The sequence below is a fragment of the Manis javanica genome, chromosome 3 (genome assembly GCF_040802235.1).
Source record: "Manis javanica isolate MJ-LG chromosome 3, MJ_LKY, whole genome shotgun sequence".
NCBI lineage: Eukaryota > Metazoa > Chordata > Mammalia > Pholidota > Manidae > Manis > Manis javanica.
The window spans coordinates 32,064,025-32,085,472 of NC_133158.1; the positions used below are offsets into that span (position 1 = coordinate 32,064,025).

Sequence of the window (21,448 nt, forward strand, 5' to 3'; positions counted from 1 at the left end):
TATCAGATATTTAAAATATAAAGCAATGGGGAAGACAGTGCAGCACAGAGAAGACAAGTAGTGACTCTGTGGCATCTTAGTATACTGATGGACAGTGACTGCAATGGGGTATGGGGGGACTCGATAATATGGGTGAATGTAGTAACCACATTGTCATGTGAAACCTTCACAGAGTGTATATCAATGATACCTTAATAAAAACTAAATACATAAAGTGAAATACATTTTAGGAGGTAGAAAGTACAAAGCAGCACTAAGCAGATAGTTGTAAAGTTTTTACTGAAAAACTTAAAACTATAAGAATATGTTCAGACTATCTAATTTGGAATACAGAAACATTTTCTAAGCCTGGAAAAAAAAGTCTTAAAGAAGTTACAGAGGAAAATATTGAAGAATTTGAGAAAACATACAAATTGTATGTTTTGTACATCTCAAAACATCAAACCACCTAACAGAAGAATATATTTGTAACGTATTTTGGAGGATGAAGGATAACTGTTCTTGGTACATAAAGAACATTTACAAGTAGAAATAAGAAAAGGATTCTAAATATTTTTTAAAGACCATGAGAGGAACAAAAAGGGCCAATGCATTTTTGAAAAACCATTCAACCTCATTAATAAAGACACATTTTTTAAAAATTCGGTGATTTTTCCATCTGCCAGATTAACAGCAACAACAATAACAAAAAAGACTTTTTCAATCTTATTTAATGCTGAGGCAGGACGCCATTGGAATTTGTGTCGACTGCTAGCGAAGTGTAAACAAATAATGCCTTTCCACAGTGCAATCTGGCATTCACATCAAGCCACTGTAGTGTGGAAAATGTTCATATCCTTTTCCTTGCACTGGACTCTCCTTCAAGAACTTGGTCTTAAGAAAATAACGAGATTTGGTCAAAGAGTCACTAAATCCAGCTTATTAACCTTTTATTATAATAATTAAAACTTGAAAACCAAGCCCAAAATTAAGAAACACATTTAAAACTGTGGTGTATACAGGACTTCAGTTATATGATCTAAAAACAAAACAAACAAATAGAAGTAGACTCAGAGACACTGAGTAGTGACTGGTGGTTACCATGGGGTGTGGTTGAGGAGTGGGGTTGGGGACAAAACAGGTGAAGGGGAGAGAGGCACAGAATCTCAATCATGATATAAATTAGCCACAAGGATGAAAACTTCAGCATGGAGATTATAATCAATAGTTCTGCAATGTCTTCCTATCCTGACAGAGAGTAAGTACACTAGTTGCGGTGAGCATTTAATAATGTAGATAACAGCTGAATCACTATCTTGTATACCTGAAACCAATATAATACTGTATATAAGAAAATTAAAAAAAAAAACAGTGGTATATCAATGATGGAATATTATGCAGCCATTATAATTCCTTCAAAAATATACATGAGAAAATGCTATACTATATATATAGAAGAAATAGTACCACATGTTAATTGAAAATATATAGGATATAAAGTAATATGTGTACTATATGCCAATTTTGCTTAGATATTTATAAGTGTATATACATACACAGAAAAAAGAGTATATATATATATATATATATATATATATATATATATATATATATATATATATGTATGTATTAAAAAGGCTATAAAGAAATACCAAAATGTTATCAGTGCCTATCTTTGAGTGGTGGGTATTTTGACATTTTTCCTATATTTCTAACTTACCTACAAAGAGTGTATTTCATACATAATCAAGGGGAGGGTAAAGGAAGTTCCCTACTTAATAAAAAACAGGTACACAATGAGAAAATACACCTTGGTAAAGAATAAGCAATGGACCATTGTATCTTACTTTTAAACACCATAATATCTCCTTTTGATTTAGATTTAACAACTAAAGATAATAAAATTCCAAATTCAGATTTTGTTAAAATCCAAAAATGTTTATGATATGTCTGTCCTAAAGAACAAGCCATAGGCGGAAAGAAACTCTCCATACTGTAAACTTAGAGCACGTAAACACATACGCATATGCTTTTTGCCTTCCATTGTTGACTTGTTTCTTCATGGATTCGTATCAGTTCCCCAGACTAGACCATAAACTTCTGGAGAGAAGGAAAAGTAAGCTTCAGTTCGGTGTGAAGCTCCCACAGCACAGAGTTAAGTGCTCCATGAAGGCTCACTGTGGCAGTGTCTCAGCACCTCTGTGGAATAATGACAGCAGAACGATGATAGAAGGAAGCCCAGGCTAATCACTAGGTTAAATTGTTCTATGTGCTAGAGTTGATTACCAGTTATAATAGAATTAACAAAACTGTAAGCTGCTTAATAAAAGCCAACTGATCAAAATCGCTCTCCAGACACTTTTAAAAAAATTAAATGCTTTGACTAGAGCACTTGCAGGAAAGAGGTATTTTAGAGTTAAGTCAAACAATAATCTCGTCAAAGACACTGGGAAATACAAATAACTCTGCTGGGCTTTTTGCTTCCATTACTAGATTCAATGGCTCTCTCTTTCCCAGAAAGCTAGGTATTCGGCTAATGCTTTCATCCTAAAGTTTGTCGTTGTTCTTACCACACATTTTTTTTAAACCACTTTAACCTGATATATGGATAATAATCAAAACAGACTTTACCAAAGGAAGACAGTAAGTTTGACGACACCTCAATCTAAGTATCAGTGAAACCAGGAGCTCCAGAGCCCACTGCCATTTATGGGTACATTCCTCAGTATAATATGAACAGTTGACAATAATCATAATTTTGATGCTTGTAAAGTATGACTGATCAAGGCACTTTCCCTTTTTATCTAACTGTCTTAACTAGTAAGACTAGGTTGTGAGAAGAAAAAAGCACAGAAAAGGGTTTAAAAGAAAACCTAGCACTGACTGGTAAGAAAGAAGACTTAGGAAACTGAGCTAAATTTTATTTGGAATCAGACTTCTGTGGCTCCTTAAAAGCCTAGCTAAAACAAACCCCACCCTCTCCAGGAACCCCATTAGCTATAATTAATCTCTTTATTCCACTGTATCTGCATTTAATTCTAAAACAGGGCAGACTATGAGATAATTTATGTATCTCTCCTCTATCAGATTATAAAGACTGCTTTGCACTCAGTGGGTCTTCAACAACATAGCTGTTGAATTAAAAAAGATACCAAAACAAAAGACTTTTCAAATACCTCAGGTATCAGGGATGTGAACCTGAATATCTATTTAATCTCCTATGTTACTATGTTTTCTTTCAAGGAAAGAATTCCTAAATGCATCATAAAATACTGTTTATTTCTCTAAGTTGGAGCTACTTACCCTGAAGTGACAATGAAAAATACACAGTATTTTGTCAAATTTTTCATAAAAACAAGTGACATTTAAGCTATATGTTTTGACTTTTACTGTTTATAAAACAGTACTGTTTCTAACAAAATACTCTCCACTTCCATTAAGTAGTGCTACATTATTTACTGTAACATAGTGGGATTTTAGCACAAATATATGTACTTTTTTAAAAAAGTTAAAATGGTTCTTTAGATTAAAATTTTAAACTTTCAATACAACAGCGCCCTCCATGGGAGATTTTTTAATTACGATGACAATTTTGAGACAGAATAAGTAACGTGGGCTGTTCTCACCTGATGTATATTCCATTTCAAACACCAAAAGCCCTTATGTTATTTAATTTTAAAAACCACAGCCAATATCCTTTAACAAAGAGTTACACTCTGAGTTTTGTAAAAATTAAAATACTAATAAAACCAATTGCTATCAAATGACTAAATAGGAAATATGCTTTATTGATGAGATGACAGAAATAGTACTTTAAAGTACAGAAAAGAACTGTTTTATTTATTTTTATATTTTTACTGAAGTGTAGCTGACATACAATATTACATTAGTTTTAGGTGTATCACATAGTGATTGAACATTTATATACATTATAAAGTGATCACTACTTAAATCTAGCAAATATTTTAGGACTGATGTTTTATATCTACCAGTACTGGGGAAAGGAATTTAATCAATTAGCATCCCCAAGAAAGGAGAAATCTCTTGCAAAACACTTGTTAATTTCACAACTAGTATAAGGTTGGCAGGATGTTTTCTTACAAACATAAACTATTATTTTAGTAGTTTTTATTTCTAGTAACAATTTTGGTACAGTAAATCCCAAAGAAAGCTCACGAATAAAATATTATTCTTATATTCACATGCTCCCAAGTTATAATTATCCATACATGTATTTTTACAAGGTTGTCCAGAACTACCTTCCACAGTGAAAATATGGGGAGAAGGGAAAGTCACAAATATTTAACATCTGAAGGGCTAACATCCTTGAGAGTCACTGTGTCTGACCCAATCTGCCACCAAGAGTTCAATTTGCCTTCACAGCACTTCATTATGCGGCATCATTCCACCTTCAGAATCACCCTTTCAACCAGTCAGTATCCAGTCCAGAAAACAGGTGCCACACCAGTTACTTTCACAGAGAGAATGTTAATGCCTCCCTGCTTTGTGCCTTGTTCCAGTAATAATCCTGGAAGGTAACTTCTAACCTTTAAGAGCATAGATTAGTTTGGCCACTTTATATAAATAGGCTAATATGCCATGCTCTCTTCTGTGGCTGGATTCTTTCACTCAACATTGTATTTATGAATGTTACTCTTGTTTTTATGTGTAACTGAAAAATCATTCATCTACATTGCTGTATAGTATTCTATTATTCTAATAGATGACATTTCACCCTACTGTTGATGGGCATTTAGGTGGCTTCTGTTTGGGGGCTATGATAAATACCACTGCTACAAATATTCTTGCCCATGTCTTTGGTGAGCACAGGACACATTTCTGTCACAGACATACTTAGTAGGAGATATACCGGGACACAGAGTAAGTATGTATTCAGTTTAGGGAGATACTGCTAAACCGTTTTCCAAAGCTGCTGGACCTATGTGCAGTCCTGTCAGCAGTGCATGGGACTTCAGATGGTTCCCCATCCTTGCCAACATTCCTCCATCTTTTTCACTCCCACTGCTCTGGTAAGTATGGGGCAGCCACACACTGTGGTTTTACTTTGCCCTTCTCTGACTGATGGTAAAACTCTTAAATGCTTAAAAGAGGCAGAAGGATAAAGAGGCACCACACAGAACAGAAGAGCAAGGCTCTTGGCCAGTAGCTCTCAGCCAGGGCAATTTTGCTTCCCCCAACTTGGGGGCACTTGGCAATATGGGGCTGTCACAATGTGGGGATGCTTCCATCTAGTGGATGGAGGCCAGGGATGCGGCTTCAGTGCCCAGCACAGACCCCACAGCAAAGAATTATCTGGACCAAAATGGCAATTACGCCACTGTTGATAAACCCTGGTCTAAATAGGCCATTTAAAAATTTTTTCTCCTTAGCCATATAGTCAAGTGGCTGGTAGAGCTCAAGAGGTCAATTTCCTAGTGTCTCAAAAGATCATTTTCTCCCTAAAGTGGAAGGGAGAGAAAGATAAAGGACAGTTAGTGAGTGTTGGACATGGTACATAGCCTTGTGCTAGGTTACTTCCCATTTCTTGCTTCTTTTTAAACCCTTACAACAATGCTATCAGGTACTATCACTGTTTTAGAGATGAGGAAACAGTTATCAGACAGGCTAAGCACTTTGTCCAAACCAAACAACAACGACTGGTAGATCTATGATCTGATGCTGTGATTTTTCCACTATAACCAATGTCTTGCTTTTTTTTAACTTTAAATAAGAGTTTTTAAAGTCCACAAAGTTTGTTAACTTGCAAGGGCCCAGTGTCATATTAGATTTGCAAAAAGCAATGGGATAATAATTGTATATGAAAAACAGATCATTTGCAATGTTAAGATTAACATAGACCAGTAAGACCTGTACCTGAAATATTTTAAACAAATCCATCTTCCTCACCACACTGGGATCTCTTTCAAGTTACATCTGTGTCTTATTTTTCCTTGTATATGCCCCCATGCCGATAGGAGTATGCATTTAGAGTTTCCTGGATTAATTTCGGACCTGAAACCCCAATGAGGGAAGGCAGTCTTCCTAAAGCAAGCAGACAGTTCAGATTTTTTTTAACCAAGTCAACTATATTTAGTAGTATAAAATAGAATAAAATTCTATTGATGCAAATGTCTAGTTAAATGAAATAATACAATCAAATTCTTTTCACAACACACACAATTTAGTTTTTCCTAGGATGGATTTGCCAACACTGCCTTGTCAGTTCCCCTTCAGATGTTTTCACTGACGCTTCTATTTGTAAGGACATTACAGTTCTAGGGCCACCAGAAATCCATCCACTCGAAGAACAGTTTTCAACTCTGTCGGTGCCTTAGAATCATACAGAAGACACTGAAAGCCATGGATGTCCAGGTCCCTATCTCGAAGTTGATTAGGTAAACCTGGGATGGGGTCCAGTGGGGTCAAGAAAGATGTATTTTGAATATACACCCACGGAACAGCTGTACTCAAAAGTACATCGTGAAAACAGCCCCCCACCCCCGCCCCGGCATTCTCACCCCTAGGGGTACAGGACCTCTGACTGGGGACTCTGGATTTAATTTAGCAGAGCACCTGGCTGAGGAAATTCCTCACTTTCCATTCATTGCAGTTCAACATCCCAATGAGTTACTCCTGGGCAGGACTAGGGGGCGACATGAGCCAGTGTAAGAAGACGGGCTGGGAACCAGATCTGAATGTAGGCAATTCATCTTGCTTTAAATGGGAGAACAAACCAACCCTCATCCATGGCTTCTTAAACTACTGATGCTTGGTGGCTGGAAAAGGACTAGAAATTTATAAACTTCCTATTTATGAACACTTGACTGTTTTAAGACAAGAAAATATACAAACCAGGATTTCCAGGTTCTCCCCACGTGGGTAAGGATGTGTGGAGTGTGAGGGGCCGGAGCACTTCCTGGAGGGGCAGAGGAGGATCCCTCAGTGTGCACGCCTAGTTAAGGCTGCTGACAGAGGGATTTTAGACTCTCTAGGCACCAGGAACCTCTCTCCAGAGGACCTGGGTGGCTGTGACGCCACATTCATGGCTCCTCTGCCTGACGCCCATCTCCCTCCCAGCCCCTCATTACCGTTTCCCAGCTCCTGACAATGCCTGGCAAGTGGAAGGTGTTCAATAAAGACTTGTTGAAAACCACAGAAGGAAGAACTCTAGAATCTAAGCTGAGAGTGGGCGAAAACCAGAAGGGTCAGATACCCTGCCTTCTGGTTCAGGTCTAGGGGAGTCAGAAGGGGGAGCCCACTAGCAGCTTGGTGAGCTCTGCACAGAGGTTTCTAGCGGGGCTTGGAAGACAGTGACAGTGATGGTCCAGCCTCCCAGTGAGCGCTGACCAGTGGCCCCAGTAACAATAAGCCATGGCCCTGGGGAGGGGAGCAGACCCTATGGAGAGAGAGCAGTGGGCCTAGTAATTAGGGACCAACCTAGGGACCAAGGGCGGTAGAGGAAATGGCCATCCACAGGGGAAGCCATGGGGCAGCAAAGAAGAAAGAGCAGATCTGGAGTTGAGGGCAACAACAGCACCCTGTGTCTCCCATCTCAGACTGGCTGGCCAATAACAAAGAGCACTAAATACACAGACAGAAAAGTTAGGTTCTCGTCCAACTGGGAACCACACTTAGCCACGTGCTCTTGATCAAGGAATTCTACCTCTCTGAGCCTCGATTTCCTTATCTGCAAAGGGGTATCATAAGACCTCCCTTGCCTGTCACAGAAGGCTGCCAGGGACCCAATGAGACAATGGCTATCAGAGTGGTCCACAAATGACAAAATCCATACAAATGCTGGGAATTAAATTATTACCGCTATTCTTCTTAAAGATGATGGGGTTTCTCAGTATTCCTCAAGGAGAATCGCAGCCTGTTCAGACAGGGAGATCACCCTGCCCACCCAGTCCCTGATTCCCAAAGAACTTCAAACAGAAACAACACCTATAAAAAAGCAGGAACAAAGGTCGTCTTTTTGCCAGTTAGCAGTTTTCTTATGCTTAATTAGACCCGTGTGGATTTCTGAAAGGAGAGTCCAGGAATTCACATTCCTCATCCATGCATCCAGATGAGGGAAATGTCATTTTAGAAGGCTGTGTGTCTGTGAAGGAATCTACACATATCTTTTTTTCTTAACTTTAAAAATATGATTGTAATGCATGCTCAGTTAAATTTAGCATCCTGACCCTAAAAGCTGTCAAATATTCTAAATTCACATTGACTACTTGGCCATTATTTAAATGAAACAAAAGCATATCCTGCAGACTGCATTAAAAATGGGGTATCTAATGCTACAGATCTATCTGCTGATTTCACAGTAACTGTGCCACATTTACTTACACATTTCCACAAGCCTCGTGTCTTCTCTCTAATGTACCATCATACCAATTCAATAAACAAGGTTCCTCTCTCTGACCTCTACAGTGTGTGAATCAGCCTGAAATCTCAGGGTTTTGGGTGACTCTCTTCCCCACCCAACCACAGGTTGCCACTTTCATGTGCAATCTTGACAGAATTTCATATTTTGTATAATAAATTATGGTAATTATCATTTAAGAGAGGGCTGTTTCTGCTGGACTTAGTTGCTTTTCTTTGTTTTTTCTTACTGAAGGGATGTGTGTGGAGGAGAGAGAACTAAACCTCCCAGTGTAAAAAGAGTACAGAGAGACATTTTTATCATAACAAGGGACATGAAGGATATTGTTTAGCTCATTTTCCTGATGGTTTGAATTAACAATACCAACAATAACATCCAGAGGCCTTAAAGTAACCACTGAAAGTTCTAACGCTTCTCCGGGAAGAACAGAGAGGCAAAGCAGTATGTTACCAAGAAGGAATCTGGCTTTTCTGTTCAATAAGGATGAAAAGATCTAAAACCCTTGTGTCTAGTCAAATGAGGCCAGTTACTAGAGGGTTAAGGGGCCTAACCACTTCACCCACAAAAGTTTCAGGTATAATCCTATTACTTTTGAATGGCTATCAGTGGTCTTTGAAAGTCTGATTATCCGAGGATTACTGTAACAGGATATCTGTGCTACCAGCCCCATGGCACAGGCTGCCAAGAAGAAAATTATGATCCTTGCTGTAGCAATGCCAGTTAACACTGCGTGGAAATAAATGACTCTCCCTGCTCTCTCTTCCCCACTGTTCCAGTAAAACAAGTTTTAAAGGGAGAGAAAAACATGAGAAAGTAGAGCTTTGCACCTGCACACTGAGTGGTGTTTACTCCCAGCAGAAAAAAAAACCCAAACAGACACTTTAAAGTCAACAGCTTCCACAGAGCAGATTAAAACACTTAGCGTTTGGCCTGTCACCACCATGGAAAGGTAACTAACGAATTTTCCCTTCTGACACAGTACTGCAATGTGTCTGTTTTAGTATCAAGATTAGTTAAGGAACCAGCCGCCAATTAAACTAGAAAAAAGGAATACATGAACTCTTTCTAGACCTTTCCTTTTATTCACCTGGCATGTAGCTCACTATTCTTCATGAAAGATCATACCCTTGATTCTCACTCTTAAATACACATTTAGTTAACACTGAATGAAAATAAAGTCCAAACAGCTTGCCTAATATGCACTTAGAAAATGTTGAAATGCCTAGTATGTGCGCTTGTACATGAATGTGAATGTGAAAATATTTTGCAGAGCCAAAAAGTGCTATTTGCCTATTGGCAGAAGCCACTACACAAAGACACCTGGAGTTTTCCTTATGGATGGAAAAATGTTGCTGAGCCCTAGAAACAGAGACATGTGACAACAACCTCTCACACACACCTGACACCACCTACTTCCAGGCCTCAGGCACAAACTGATCCTACCCAGGATCATGACAGAGGTAAAGATCTAGACATTACACTCAACACAGATACAATTTTCGTGCCCCCAAGTACTGTTTACTTGTCTTCGGGCCCCGAGGCATATGGCAAGACATCTCCTAAATAGTATGGACAGCATGTTGTATTAATGCAGCGCCACTTCACTGAGCTGGAAGAGACAGGGGTCAAAGATGAGTAAGACACAGCTCCAGACCTTGAGGAGCTTATAATTGAGGACAGACCACAAGAACTACACACAATAGAAGGCAGAGAAGGGAGAGATCTTATGTTTTGAAGGGACTTGGGTGTAACTTTGCAAAGAAAGTGGCATTTGCCTGGGCCCTTAAAAGAACAGGATTTCAGAGCAGGGTTGAGGGACAAGGCATTCTGGAGTATTTCTTTAGACATAAAGTATCATTTTTTATATTAACTCGATTTTTTTCATGGGCATAGTAAGTGAACTTTAAGTGATGATTCAGGACAAAGTAAAATTTAAGAATATTTAAAATGTCCAATCTGGGAGACCAGGAGTTAGTTAGAAGCAGGTTCCGATCTTGGTTCTGTCACAAACTAGCTGTGGGAGTTTAAGCATATCTTTGAAAATAATGATAGCACCCTCAAAAGATTGATCACTCGCTTTGGAAGCCCTCTTTTATCAAGGCATTTAATACTGCCTCTTATAATTACACCTGGCTTGATCTCCCCTATAGACTAAGAGCTTTTTGAGAACCAAGCTCTTTGCTTATTTACCCTGAAACACTTGGCCGAGTGCTGGTACCAGCAAACACCCAATAAATGCCAAATTCTCTTCCTTTCCATTAGATTTCTATTTATTATGAAAATACTTTTCTTTGTACTATGAAGTATACTGTTTTTCAAACTGTGAAATATCCCAATTCTAAAATTTCAGTTTTATCTTGCATGTATCAGCGTTATCTATATGCCAGCAAGATTTCTGTATATTGAATGTTAAAAATTTTTGGGTTTTGTGAGGTTTTCTTGTTTGTTTGTTTTTACAAAAAAATCTCTATGGGGACTTGAGCATATGAAATGCCAATGAAAAATCATTTGAATTTGATTCTAACAATTAAGGAACTTTGGGATCCTAGGAACAGACTCTCAAGCTTTATGTTAGCCAAACTTTCATCTCAGCTTCTCCTCCAGTGGATCAAGAACAGAGAACATCAAAGAGTGACCACAGCGGTCTACTGGGCACTTCAAATCTACCAGAGGAGCGGTTGGACCAAGCGGCAGGATTATCCTCCACGAAGTCTTCACAAAAATGAACACACATACCCTAACTGTTAATCTATTCAAACACTAGGTGGGAAAGACCTGGACATACTGACTTCATCAACAGTCAGAATTCCTGCTCCACTGGAGAGGAGAAACATCCTTAGGACAGAGGGCTGAGAAAGCACTCTGAGGCAACAGACAGAAATTCAAGCTGCCTACTGAGCCAGCGCTCTGCCCTAACAAGCCCATCCCGATCACTCAGCAAATTGCTCCCCCCGACAAGGAACAACCCCTATTTAACACTGAGTAATGATGAGAAAGGAACCATTACCAAGTGATGCAAATAAAGTGTAAGACAAAAGGAAAGGAACATAACAAAAACAGGCAGCCTCAACAAACTGCTCCTAAAGCCCATCCTACCTTCAGACTTTTCAGCTCTGTGAATTAATAAATTCCTCTTACTTTTTTTAAATGATTTTGATTAGGTTTCCATTCCTTGCAACTGAAAGCTTCTTGATAAAAGAGATTAAAAAACAACTAAAGAGAAAAAGGAAAATGTTCATAATTTTTAAATAAAACACCAGGAAGACAAAAGAGAAACAACTGAAACATCATTCAAAACAATAGAAGAATGAAGTCAAGTGGCTTGTTACAAATCAACTTGCCAAAATGCATATGAAAATAAATAATTTTATGTGTGGTAGCCACAATCTGGGGGCTCACTGAAAATACACTCCCAACTCCCTTCTCCATCATTACATCTACTAGGGGGACTGAGGAAAAACTAAACAGTTCAGAGTTTCTTGTAGGTAGTAGTAGCTAGGTAGCACAGACCTGGCCAATAAGATATAAACAGAAGTCTGCTCTGGGCTTCTAGGAAAGCTCTTGCTTTTCTTAATTAAAAGGTCAGATAAGGCTCATGACGCCCTTTTTTCTCCCTTCCCTGACTTACTGTCTTGAATGCAAATGTGATACCTGGAGATAAGGCAGCCATTTTGTGACCAAGACTTCAAAAGCGTGAAAAGGCTACAAAAGAAACGTAACCAGTGGTGACCTCAGAAAAACTAGGAACTTGAAATGGGAAGGATTTTTTCACTGACTATATTTTCCTTTTTTTAAAAAATTTTTTGACACATTTAAAAAATAAAAACTGGTAAATAAAGATAAAATTATTTTGTAATACAGAAGGAGAGATTACTAGGAGTCACTCAGAGTAGTTAGGGTTTAAGAGAAGGGACAATTAAAAGCTGGGTAAGCACAACAGCAGGGAAAAAGGTGTTCAGGTTATCAAAAAGACAGGAGCTATGAGTTTATAAAAGCAAAGGGTTCTAGTTTCAAGTCTACGCTGAGCTCACTGTGAGGCGCTAGGCAAGTCATCTCCTCTTTCCGAAGCTCAGCACTCACGTCTATAAAATAAAGGAAGTAGACCCACAGTGTGCTGTAGCTGTTCTCAACTCCAAAACTCTACTATCGGTCTAACCCTGAAGCTGACAGGAATGGCAGCCAAGAAAAGAACCTGCAGCCAGACCTGGAGACCTGGGCTTGAATAACTGACACTGTGTAGTAAGGGGTCACGAGTGACATGTGGCACACATACCACTCTGATCATGCCACTTAAAACGTCTTGAATATTTAAGAAGTCCTACACTTAGGAGCCCATGTTACCCAATGTCATATTTATCTTGAAAATGGGGATCTCAATAGCTATAGTAACTATAAAATATGTGTAAGGCTGTCAAAAAAATTATCTAAGTAGTAGCTTGATATTACTGAATAAAAATTCACCCAGAATACTATCGTCTTAATGCACAAGTGGTTTTCATTTTATATACCAATTAGTTCCCTTAGGTTTCTTTACACAATAAGAAAACATGGTCTATGCATGCAACGGAGTATTATTCGGCCTTTAAAAAGGAGGAACTCCTGCCATATGTGACACACAGATGGACCTGGAGGACATTCTGCTCAGTAAAATATGCCAGACACAGAAGGTCAAATAATGCATGATTCCACTGACATGCTCTAAAACAGGCCAACTCAGGAAACAAGAGTAGAATGGTGGGTGCAGGGGAAGGGACAAGTGAGGAGCTGCTATTCAACAGGTATAACGTTTCAACTATACAAGATCAGTCAGTTCTAGAGATCTGCTGTGTAACAGAGTGCCTAGGGTTAAAAATAACCATAGTGTGCACCTAAAAATTTGTATTACACGTTCCCTGTTCTTACCATATAATAATACATATTGGGGAACGTCATTCACTATCACGTTTTTTTGCTTTTACACACAATGCTGTGATGAATCACCTAGTAAATAATTCTTTATGCCTTCAGGTGAATAGGTCAGTTGGATACACTGTAGAAATTATATATTCAGCCTTCCAGTCAGCATTTTCTTTATATCATCAACTTAGAAATGGATTTTAAATATTTCATGGTTAATTAATACAATGATACAATTGTTACACTTCGATATTCTCTTTTGTAAATCTACATCCTCAAGTACCTCAAGATTTTTCTGTTATTTTTAAAGAAATTTTCGGTTTGGAGAAAGACATTCATAAGCCTGAGACGAGACACATGGCTCAAGCAGGAGGTCTGAGAGCAGGATGCAGCCAGGGAGATGCTGCACAGTTAGCAGAAGTCTCAACAGAAAAGCACTTAATTTTTTTAACTAAATGGCAGACCTTCATGGCTAAGCCTTTGGTTTGAGCATTTCACTGACCAAAACTGTAACATTTTAGGTCTGGAAGGGATCTGGGGGATGTCTAAATCTCACCTCCTCAGCTGAGTCCTAAAATCAGTGTACAAAAGACCAGCGTGGGGTGGCCTCCCGCAGCTCCAGCTGTAGAGGGCTCGCTGTCTCACGGGGAGCCTGTTACTCCTCTGCAGGACCCTTTTAATGTTAGGTGTGTGTGGCTGCCATGGAACTGAATCAGCTCTTCTGATTTCTGCCTACAGATCCCAGTTAGGCCCACCGGAACAACAACAGGGTAAGACCTATCCTTCATTCAAAGTAAGAATGTTTGTCATTTAGAAACCAGTTCTGTCCCAACTTGAGCAATCTCTCTGCATTGACTATCCTCTCTATTCCTTCAACTGTCTCCGTTTTAACCCATCCTCTCATCAACTTCCTTCCTCATGTGAATTTCATTTGTTACTGACCTAAGTGGGACACAAGTGAACACGGTACTTCAGGAGAGAACCGGCCAACAGAACAGGTGTACTGCCTCCTATGGTCTGATACTTTACACTATTGCCTCTTTATTCTCTTCTACTGCTCCCTTTTTAGATTAAGTCCCCTTAATTCTCTCCTAGGAGCAATGGAAATGAACCAAAATAAAGCAAAAACAAAACAAACCAGAAAACCATATAGCATCAGCTTCTATTTATAAGTTTCATAATGTATTTGAGAAAAATTACAACTGGTAGGACCCATCTTAACAGAGAAATTATATGCATCAGAATCCAGAAAGTCTAGTAATTGAAATTCTATTTGCTTGTGGAATTCTGTCTGGTAAATCAATGACAGAATCATGTTTAGAAACACACTCTTTAAAATTACTATTATCTCATCAAGATAAACATTTTAATTTTTTGTCTATTTAAATTACCTAAATCCCTAAACTCAGTGACACAAGCAAGCACAGTCTTAACTATATAGGGTGGTTTTAGTGTAAAAGGCAATTGCAGTAAACTCCTATTTATTTGAAGTTTGGAAGAAAGAAGAGTATTAAATAAAATGCTCTGGTTAACTGAGAGTTACTATATATAATTAATTAATTTTCAATTATTTGGAAGATGATCACAGAATACTCTAACAACACTCAGAGCAGAGCAGCAGTACCATAACTACACAAGATATATTTAGCCTTCCTCTGACATCCTTGAATGAGTTAGGCTGGGTCATCACTAAGGAGATCAATTATTTCAGCCCAGGGCTTTGTATAGAGCAGGCAATGGACTTAAGACAGTATGTATTAAAACAAGTAACTACCTATCCTGATTTTCTAAGACAATTCCAGCTTCATGTATTTTTTCCAATATATCCAATTTTTTTAAAATACAGCTAAATATGACTAGATCCTCCCTACCTTATAAAAAGACCCATGTAACCATCCAAAAGACAAACAAAAACAAATGTTGGTGAGGTTGTGGAGAAAGTGGGAACCCTCCTACACTGCTGGTGGGAATGTAAATTAGTTCAACCACTATGGAAAGCAGTATGGAGGTTCCAAAAAGCTCAAAATAGAAATACCATTTGACCCAGGAATTCCACTCCAAGGAATTTACCCTAAGAATGCAGCAGACCACTTTGAAAAAGACAGATGCACCCCTATGTTTATCGCAGCACTATTTACAATAGCCAAGAAACAGAAGCAACCTAAGTGTCCATCAGTAGATGAATGGATAAAGAAGATGTGGTACATATACACAATGGAATATTATTCAGCCCTAAGAAGAAAACAAATCCTACCATTTGCAACAACATGGATGGAGCTAGAGGGTATTATGCTCAGTGAAATACGCCAGGTGGAGAAAGACTAATACCAAATGATTTCACTCATGTGGAATATATAAGAACAAAGAAAAACACTGAAGAAACAAAACAGCAGCAGAATCACAGAACCCAAGAATGGACTAACAGTTACCAAAGGGAAAGGGACTGGGGAGAATGGGAGGGTAGGGAGGGTTAAGGGCGGGGAAGAAGAAAGGGGGTATTATGATTAGCATGTATAATGTGGGGAGTAGGGGAAAGGGGAGGGCTGTGCAACACAGAGAAGACAAGTTGTGATTCTACAACATCTTACTATGCTGATGGACAGTGACTGTAATGGGGTGTGGGGGGGGGACTTGGTGAAGGGGGGACCCCAGTAAACATAATGTTCTTCATCTAATTGTAGATTAATGATAACACAAAAAAAAAGACCCATGTAACAAATTCACAAATCAGAAAAAGTAACTGTGTGACCATATGTCTTAGTATTTTAAGAAAAATAATTATACCTATCACATATTTAGCAAACCTTAAAAACTCCCTAGCACAGAAACATATATATGTATCTATGTATATAAAATATACATGACTGCACTGTTAATAGACAAAAAACTGAAAATTACCTGAACTAACAAACTAATGAAATAAATTGCACCTATATAATGCAGTCATTTAAAAGACGATGTATACCTGTATTTAGTGATACAGAAAAATTTTCACAATAATTCTATGTGAAAAAGGGAGACAATATACAGGAGTCTAGTATTATGTATGTCAATTCCATTTTTGTTTTATATACATATTTATAATATTGTATATAAATAGCTGACTATATACAAATATTATATAAGAATTACTCCGTTTTTGTGGTGTACGATGTATTTACATGGGAAAATGTTTGAAGCCTATACACCAAAATAGAGAGTTAATTTAGGGGCAGGAGGCAGGACTTCTGGTGGATTTGGATTGTTTTTTATATACCTTCTAATTTTAAACAAATAAGCAAGAAGCAAATGACAATAAACCAGTACCGTTTTTAAAAATCCCTCCTGCTGGCTTATTTTCTGTCATTTGTCTCACTCAGGAGTCATAGAAATGTACTGCATTAAAAATCTCCGAAGATATATATACATATATAAACACACACACACACACACACACTGTTCACCCTATATACATATACATACACACACACACACACACACACACACACACACACACACACACACACACACACACACACGAGTTCACCCTAGAGGTGAAATGCTTTCCACATGAAAGAGACACTAGTCTAGAGTCTGGAGATAGAGGCAGACTTGTCATGAGTCATTACTAGAAAGTTTCCTCAAAGAAAGCACAGTTCTGGAACTAAACATCTCACCAGAAATAAGTGTAAAAGAACAGACACTGCTTCTTGAGATTCATCCAAAATGCGCTTTTTTTCCTGTTGAAAGTCTACTGGGCCCCAAACTCTGCAACACACAGTATTCTCTCTCTGAGAATAAAACTGACCTCAAATAAAACAAAATAGTTACACTCAGTCAAAATGTGTTCCCATTCTCTCCTTCCTCAAAACAGTGCAGCATCTTTGCACAAAATTTCTTTTAGGACATATGTCATGACTTTTGGAGATTTCATGGTGACTATTCGAGATTTTCTTTAATGTCTCTAAATTTTTAATAAATTTGATTAATTCCAAAATAAAGTTCTAAACATTGCTTACCAAAATGAAAGAGATATTAATGTCTTTACTTATTCTAAAAATTCTACCATATTCAAATCCCAACATGCCTTCATTCACCTATAACTTTGCCAAAGCCAATTTAAACCATGCTGCCAGCCCACAGCCTGGAGGATGAGTAACTTCTGAGTGGGCAGAGGGCTGGCTGAGCAGCCGTCGGGGAAGGAGACCTGAGGCTCCCTACCCTGCAGAGAAGCTGAGTCCCGCCCATGCACGCAGGTACCTAACGAAGTCTACACCAAATACCAGCAGTCAGGATGAGATGGCATTCCTTCATGAAGCACAAACTTACTGACCGCCTACCGTGTGCTAGACACTGTTCTAGGCACTGGAGATTCTATAGTGAATAAAAAAAATAAAAAAATCCCTGCTCTTGTGGGTAACACATTCTAGGGTATATGAGAAACAAAACAGATTAAAAATAAAGCCAAAAAGTGCAGTCAAGTCACAGATGCACGAGGCAGGGAACAAGGCAGGCTGCTCTGAGAACACATCTGAATGAAGATCTTAAGGAAGGGAGGAGCAATCCAAGGTTATCTGGAGGGGAGGATAAGCTTCCAGGAACAGTGAGGAGGCCAGTGTGCCTTAGAGGTTATACGGGAACATCAGCTCTTAACTCTGCAGGAGATGGGAAGCCAGTAGAAGGTTTTTGAAAGAGGAGTGACATGATCTGTTTCACATGTTAAAGGAATACTCCAGGCACCAGCCTGGAAAACAGAACAGGGACGGTTAGAAGCAGGGACCGCAGCTGGGAAGCTTCTGCAATAATCCAGGCAAGAGATGAGTGTCTGCAGATTAGGGTGGTAGCAATGAGGGTGGTGAAAAGTAGTCAGATTTGGGATATCTTTGGGGTGTGTGGGGGAGGTAGATCCAACAGAATTGCTGGTAGACAGTTTGTGAGATATGACAGAAACATAGGCAAAAAATGACTCTAAGCTTCTTAGCCTGCATAAAATATTTTCTAAATAGATATTTGGGCATAACTACTACTCATATTGAAAATGGGCTTGGAACGCAGAGCCAGACACTCTGTCAGCTATAAAAGGTCATCTGTAGGAACCTATACATCTGTAGGCTTCTAAGGCTCCATGGAACAGGAAACTTACAAAGAAATCCACTGTAATAGCTAGTCACTTACAAAATGCTAATGATGCTATAGTTTCACTTATTCCCACTCTATTCTTTGTAGAGATCCTTATACATTTACGAGAAATGTATTCTCATAAATTACTAGTAACACATTCTTTGGTTCTCTTCTTCTCTGCCGCATAAACTAACTCCCCCTCCCCCACCTTGATGAAATGCCTCTCATGGCCTCTGTGATGCTGCTCTGTCCCTGCCGCCTTCCTGATTCCACTTTTTCATTCAACACATCTTGATGCTGATCTTCTGCAAAGATCTATCCTCGTTTCTCTTCTCTTTGTCTCCACAGCCTTTCAACCTGCAGTTTTAATCACTTCATGCAATAATCTCTTCAAGTAAAGAGCACACATACTTACACCACTGCTAGCTTGATTCTCTTTTGACCACAGTTTGCTATTTCAAATGGCATCCTTGACACTTCTACATAATATCCTTCACAGCCTCTCAAATTCACTAAGACCTAAACTGAGCTTCTAATCTTCACTTGTTCTCTGCCTACAGCCAAGGGAACATGACTTTGACTGATAGGCTACATAGCTTGGGCTTCCTCTGACAGCTAATATGCAGCAAAATAAGCCTTTTGAGTTTCCTGATCATCTTTCCTCATCTTTCCCTCTGAATTTACTTAGCATGTAATCTGTCTTGTTTTATGGTGTATGTCACTTTCTACCTGATATAAAGGTGGAAAGTGGCATACCCTATTTGTATCCATACATACTCTATACATACACAATGATATACTATTCATATTAATCTGATTGCTTTATCTTCCCTATTAGACTACATAATCATTTAGAAACTAGTTGATTCACTTTATGTAACTTCTGTATAGTACCAGTGTACAGACTTTGCATGCAGAACGGCCACAATGTTTGCTATATCAAGCACAAATGTAAAAGACTATGGAAAGTGACAAAAAATCAGAGCCAGCTCACTAAAAATTCCTCCAAAAGGCATTTCATTCTAAGTTCTCTAAATATCATGACCATTTAGGTTACATTTTCTTTATTCCAATTTTTAAAAATTCCTTACAAATAGAGAACCTTTCCAACACATTTCCATGAGGGTCTCAAATTCCTACGTTTGAGCAACAAGAAACAACTCATTTTTCAAGACATAAAATAAAAAAACAAAAACAGAAAAGTGAGCAACCTGACCAACCTTAAGAATAGTATTTTGAAGGCAGGCAGAATACTAAACATCAAAACAGCTTTATTTTCATCTTCTAAATCCCAAACACTGCATTTCAGAGTAACTGCTATTTCTAAATGCACCATGCTTACTCCTGTTCCTGGAACTTCCTTATCAAAGTGATCCAATCCATTCTCCCTCTGCTACTAAATGTGAGGCTGCCCACTGTACCGGCAGAACCTGGGAGCGAGTCAGAAAACAAACTGGCGGGCTCTCCCCAACCTACTGAAGCAGACAAGCTCTCTCGGTAAATGCTGGAAAAGACCATCTCTCCCACTGCTAGAGTTACATTTTGAAAGTACACCTCAAGGTGTCATATATCTCATCAAAAACCTTCACTGGCATAAAGTCCAAACACCTTAGCAAAAAGTGAAGGATCTTTGTAATTTAAATGCAATGTCTTCCCATAAAATCCAAAAACATGCTAGCCACTGGCTATATGCCAGGCACCTCTGCAGGAAAGGAGGATAGAGCCTACATCCTGCTTTCACAGGGCTCACCTTCCAGTCGGGTAAACTGCCCTCAGAACTCATCCTCCAGCAACTTCCCCACCAACCTGCGTTCTAGTCACACCATCTCCCTCGCTCTTCCCCAAATACACTCATGCATTTTACTGGCTGCATGCCAGGGCTCACGCTGTTCCCTTTACCCGGGATTTCTTCCTGTAAAAACTCCTTTCAACTCAAACAGCATCAAGAAAGCCACCTCCACCCATCCCATGCCCTGTGCCTGACTCAATGCTGAAATAACCTCCTTCCTGGGCTTCCACCTGTCCTCTGCATGGCCAGGGTTGAGTGCCTAAATTATGATCCCTACATACTGATGCATATTCAAATGTCTCTGTCTTCTTCACAGCGCAATGTATACCTCAAGGGCAGGACCATACAGTCTTCATTTTTATAGCCTTGGCACCTTGCACATGGCTTGGAATAAGTACACATTTAATTATATGTTTTCCAAAATTAGCTCAGAAACAGAATATTGTCTTTGTTCAAAACTTGTTTGGAAATCCTCTAGTCTATGACATTTTTTAATGACTTTTTTTAAATGATAGGAAATACACTTTGAAGGTAATTAGAATTTTAGGAAACATCTATTCATTTAAATCTAAGTGGTGTGAATGAAAGGGGTGATTAAGGTGTGTAATACACATACTATTCCAAAACAAAGCACAAAACTGATGATTTGGTCCATAGTACAAACTCCTCCCTAAGACAACTTCAAAAAAATGTCTTGAACAATGACAGCATTACTGGAATAGTCCTGAATTCAAGTAATGGTTAGAACAATATTCTTCCGAATGTATCAATTCTGGATGCTTCTTTAAAACTAAATGGACTCCCCTTCCAGCAGATAAGTATCTTAGGAGGAATTCATTAACGTATGCAAGCAGCAGTCTGTTTCTAAAACAGATAAATGCAAAAATCTTCAGATTGGAGACAGACTATCAGAGCCCCTTCCTCTCATCCTTCCTCCTTCCACTCACACTCTGGCATCTGAGGCTCCCAGGTGGAACCTCCAGATCCCCTGGAAGGCACTCAGAAGCCAGAGAAACAATGGAAAGAAGACAGAAACATAACCTGGAAACCTTTGTCTTAGTCTCTAGTATTATGGCCTTAGGAACTTAATTCTACTGTCCGTGCCTCAGTTTATTTATGTAAAAGAAGGAAGGCTTAGGCTTCTTCCCACTGAAAATGCTCTCATTTGCCAGTATCTTCAACTCTGGAGACAGAGCACATGCTAATTCACCTGAACCCCATGGGCCCTTTTCAGGGTATAAGCACATGGTTACTAAGTGGATTTGATTTAATCAAGGAGCCCAACATTTAAGATTTTCACCATTCAA

At 38.8% G+C, this 21,448-nt stretch overlaps 1 protein-coding gene across 4 annotated transcripts in view; it reads right to left on the minus strand.

Annotated features, from left to right (window-relative positions):
* Positions 1–21,448, minus strand: part of VGLL4 (vestigial like family member 4) — a 138,099-nt gene that overhangs the window by 79,585 nt on the left and 37,066 nt on the right. Inside the window, exon 1 of one of the 4 annotated variants that reach the window (XM_073231050.1) lies at positions 2,002–2,038. The exons of the other annotated variants lie outside the window; for them this stretch is intronic. Within the exon in view, the coding sequence (XP_073087151.1) occupies positions 2,002–2,023 (22 nt within the window). The 5' untranslated portion in view covers positions 2,024–2,038. Of the gene's footprint in view, positions 1–2,001; positions 2,039–21,448 lie in introns of those variants that run through there. 4 annotated transcript variants of the gene reach the window in all.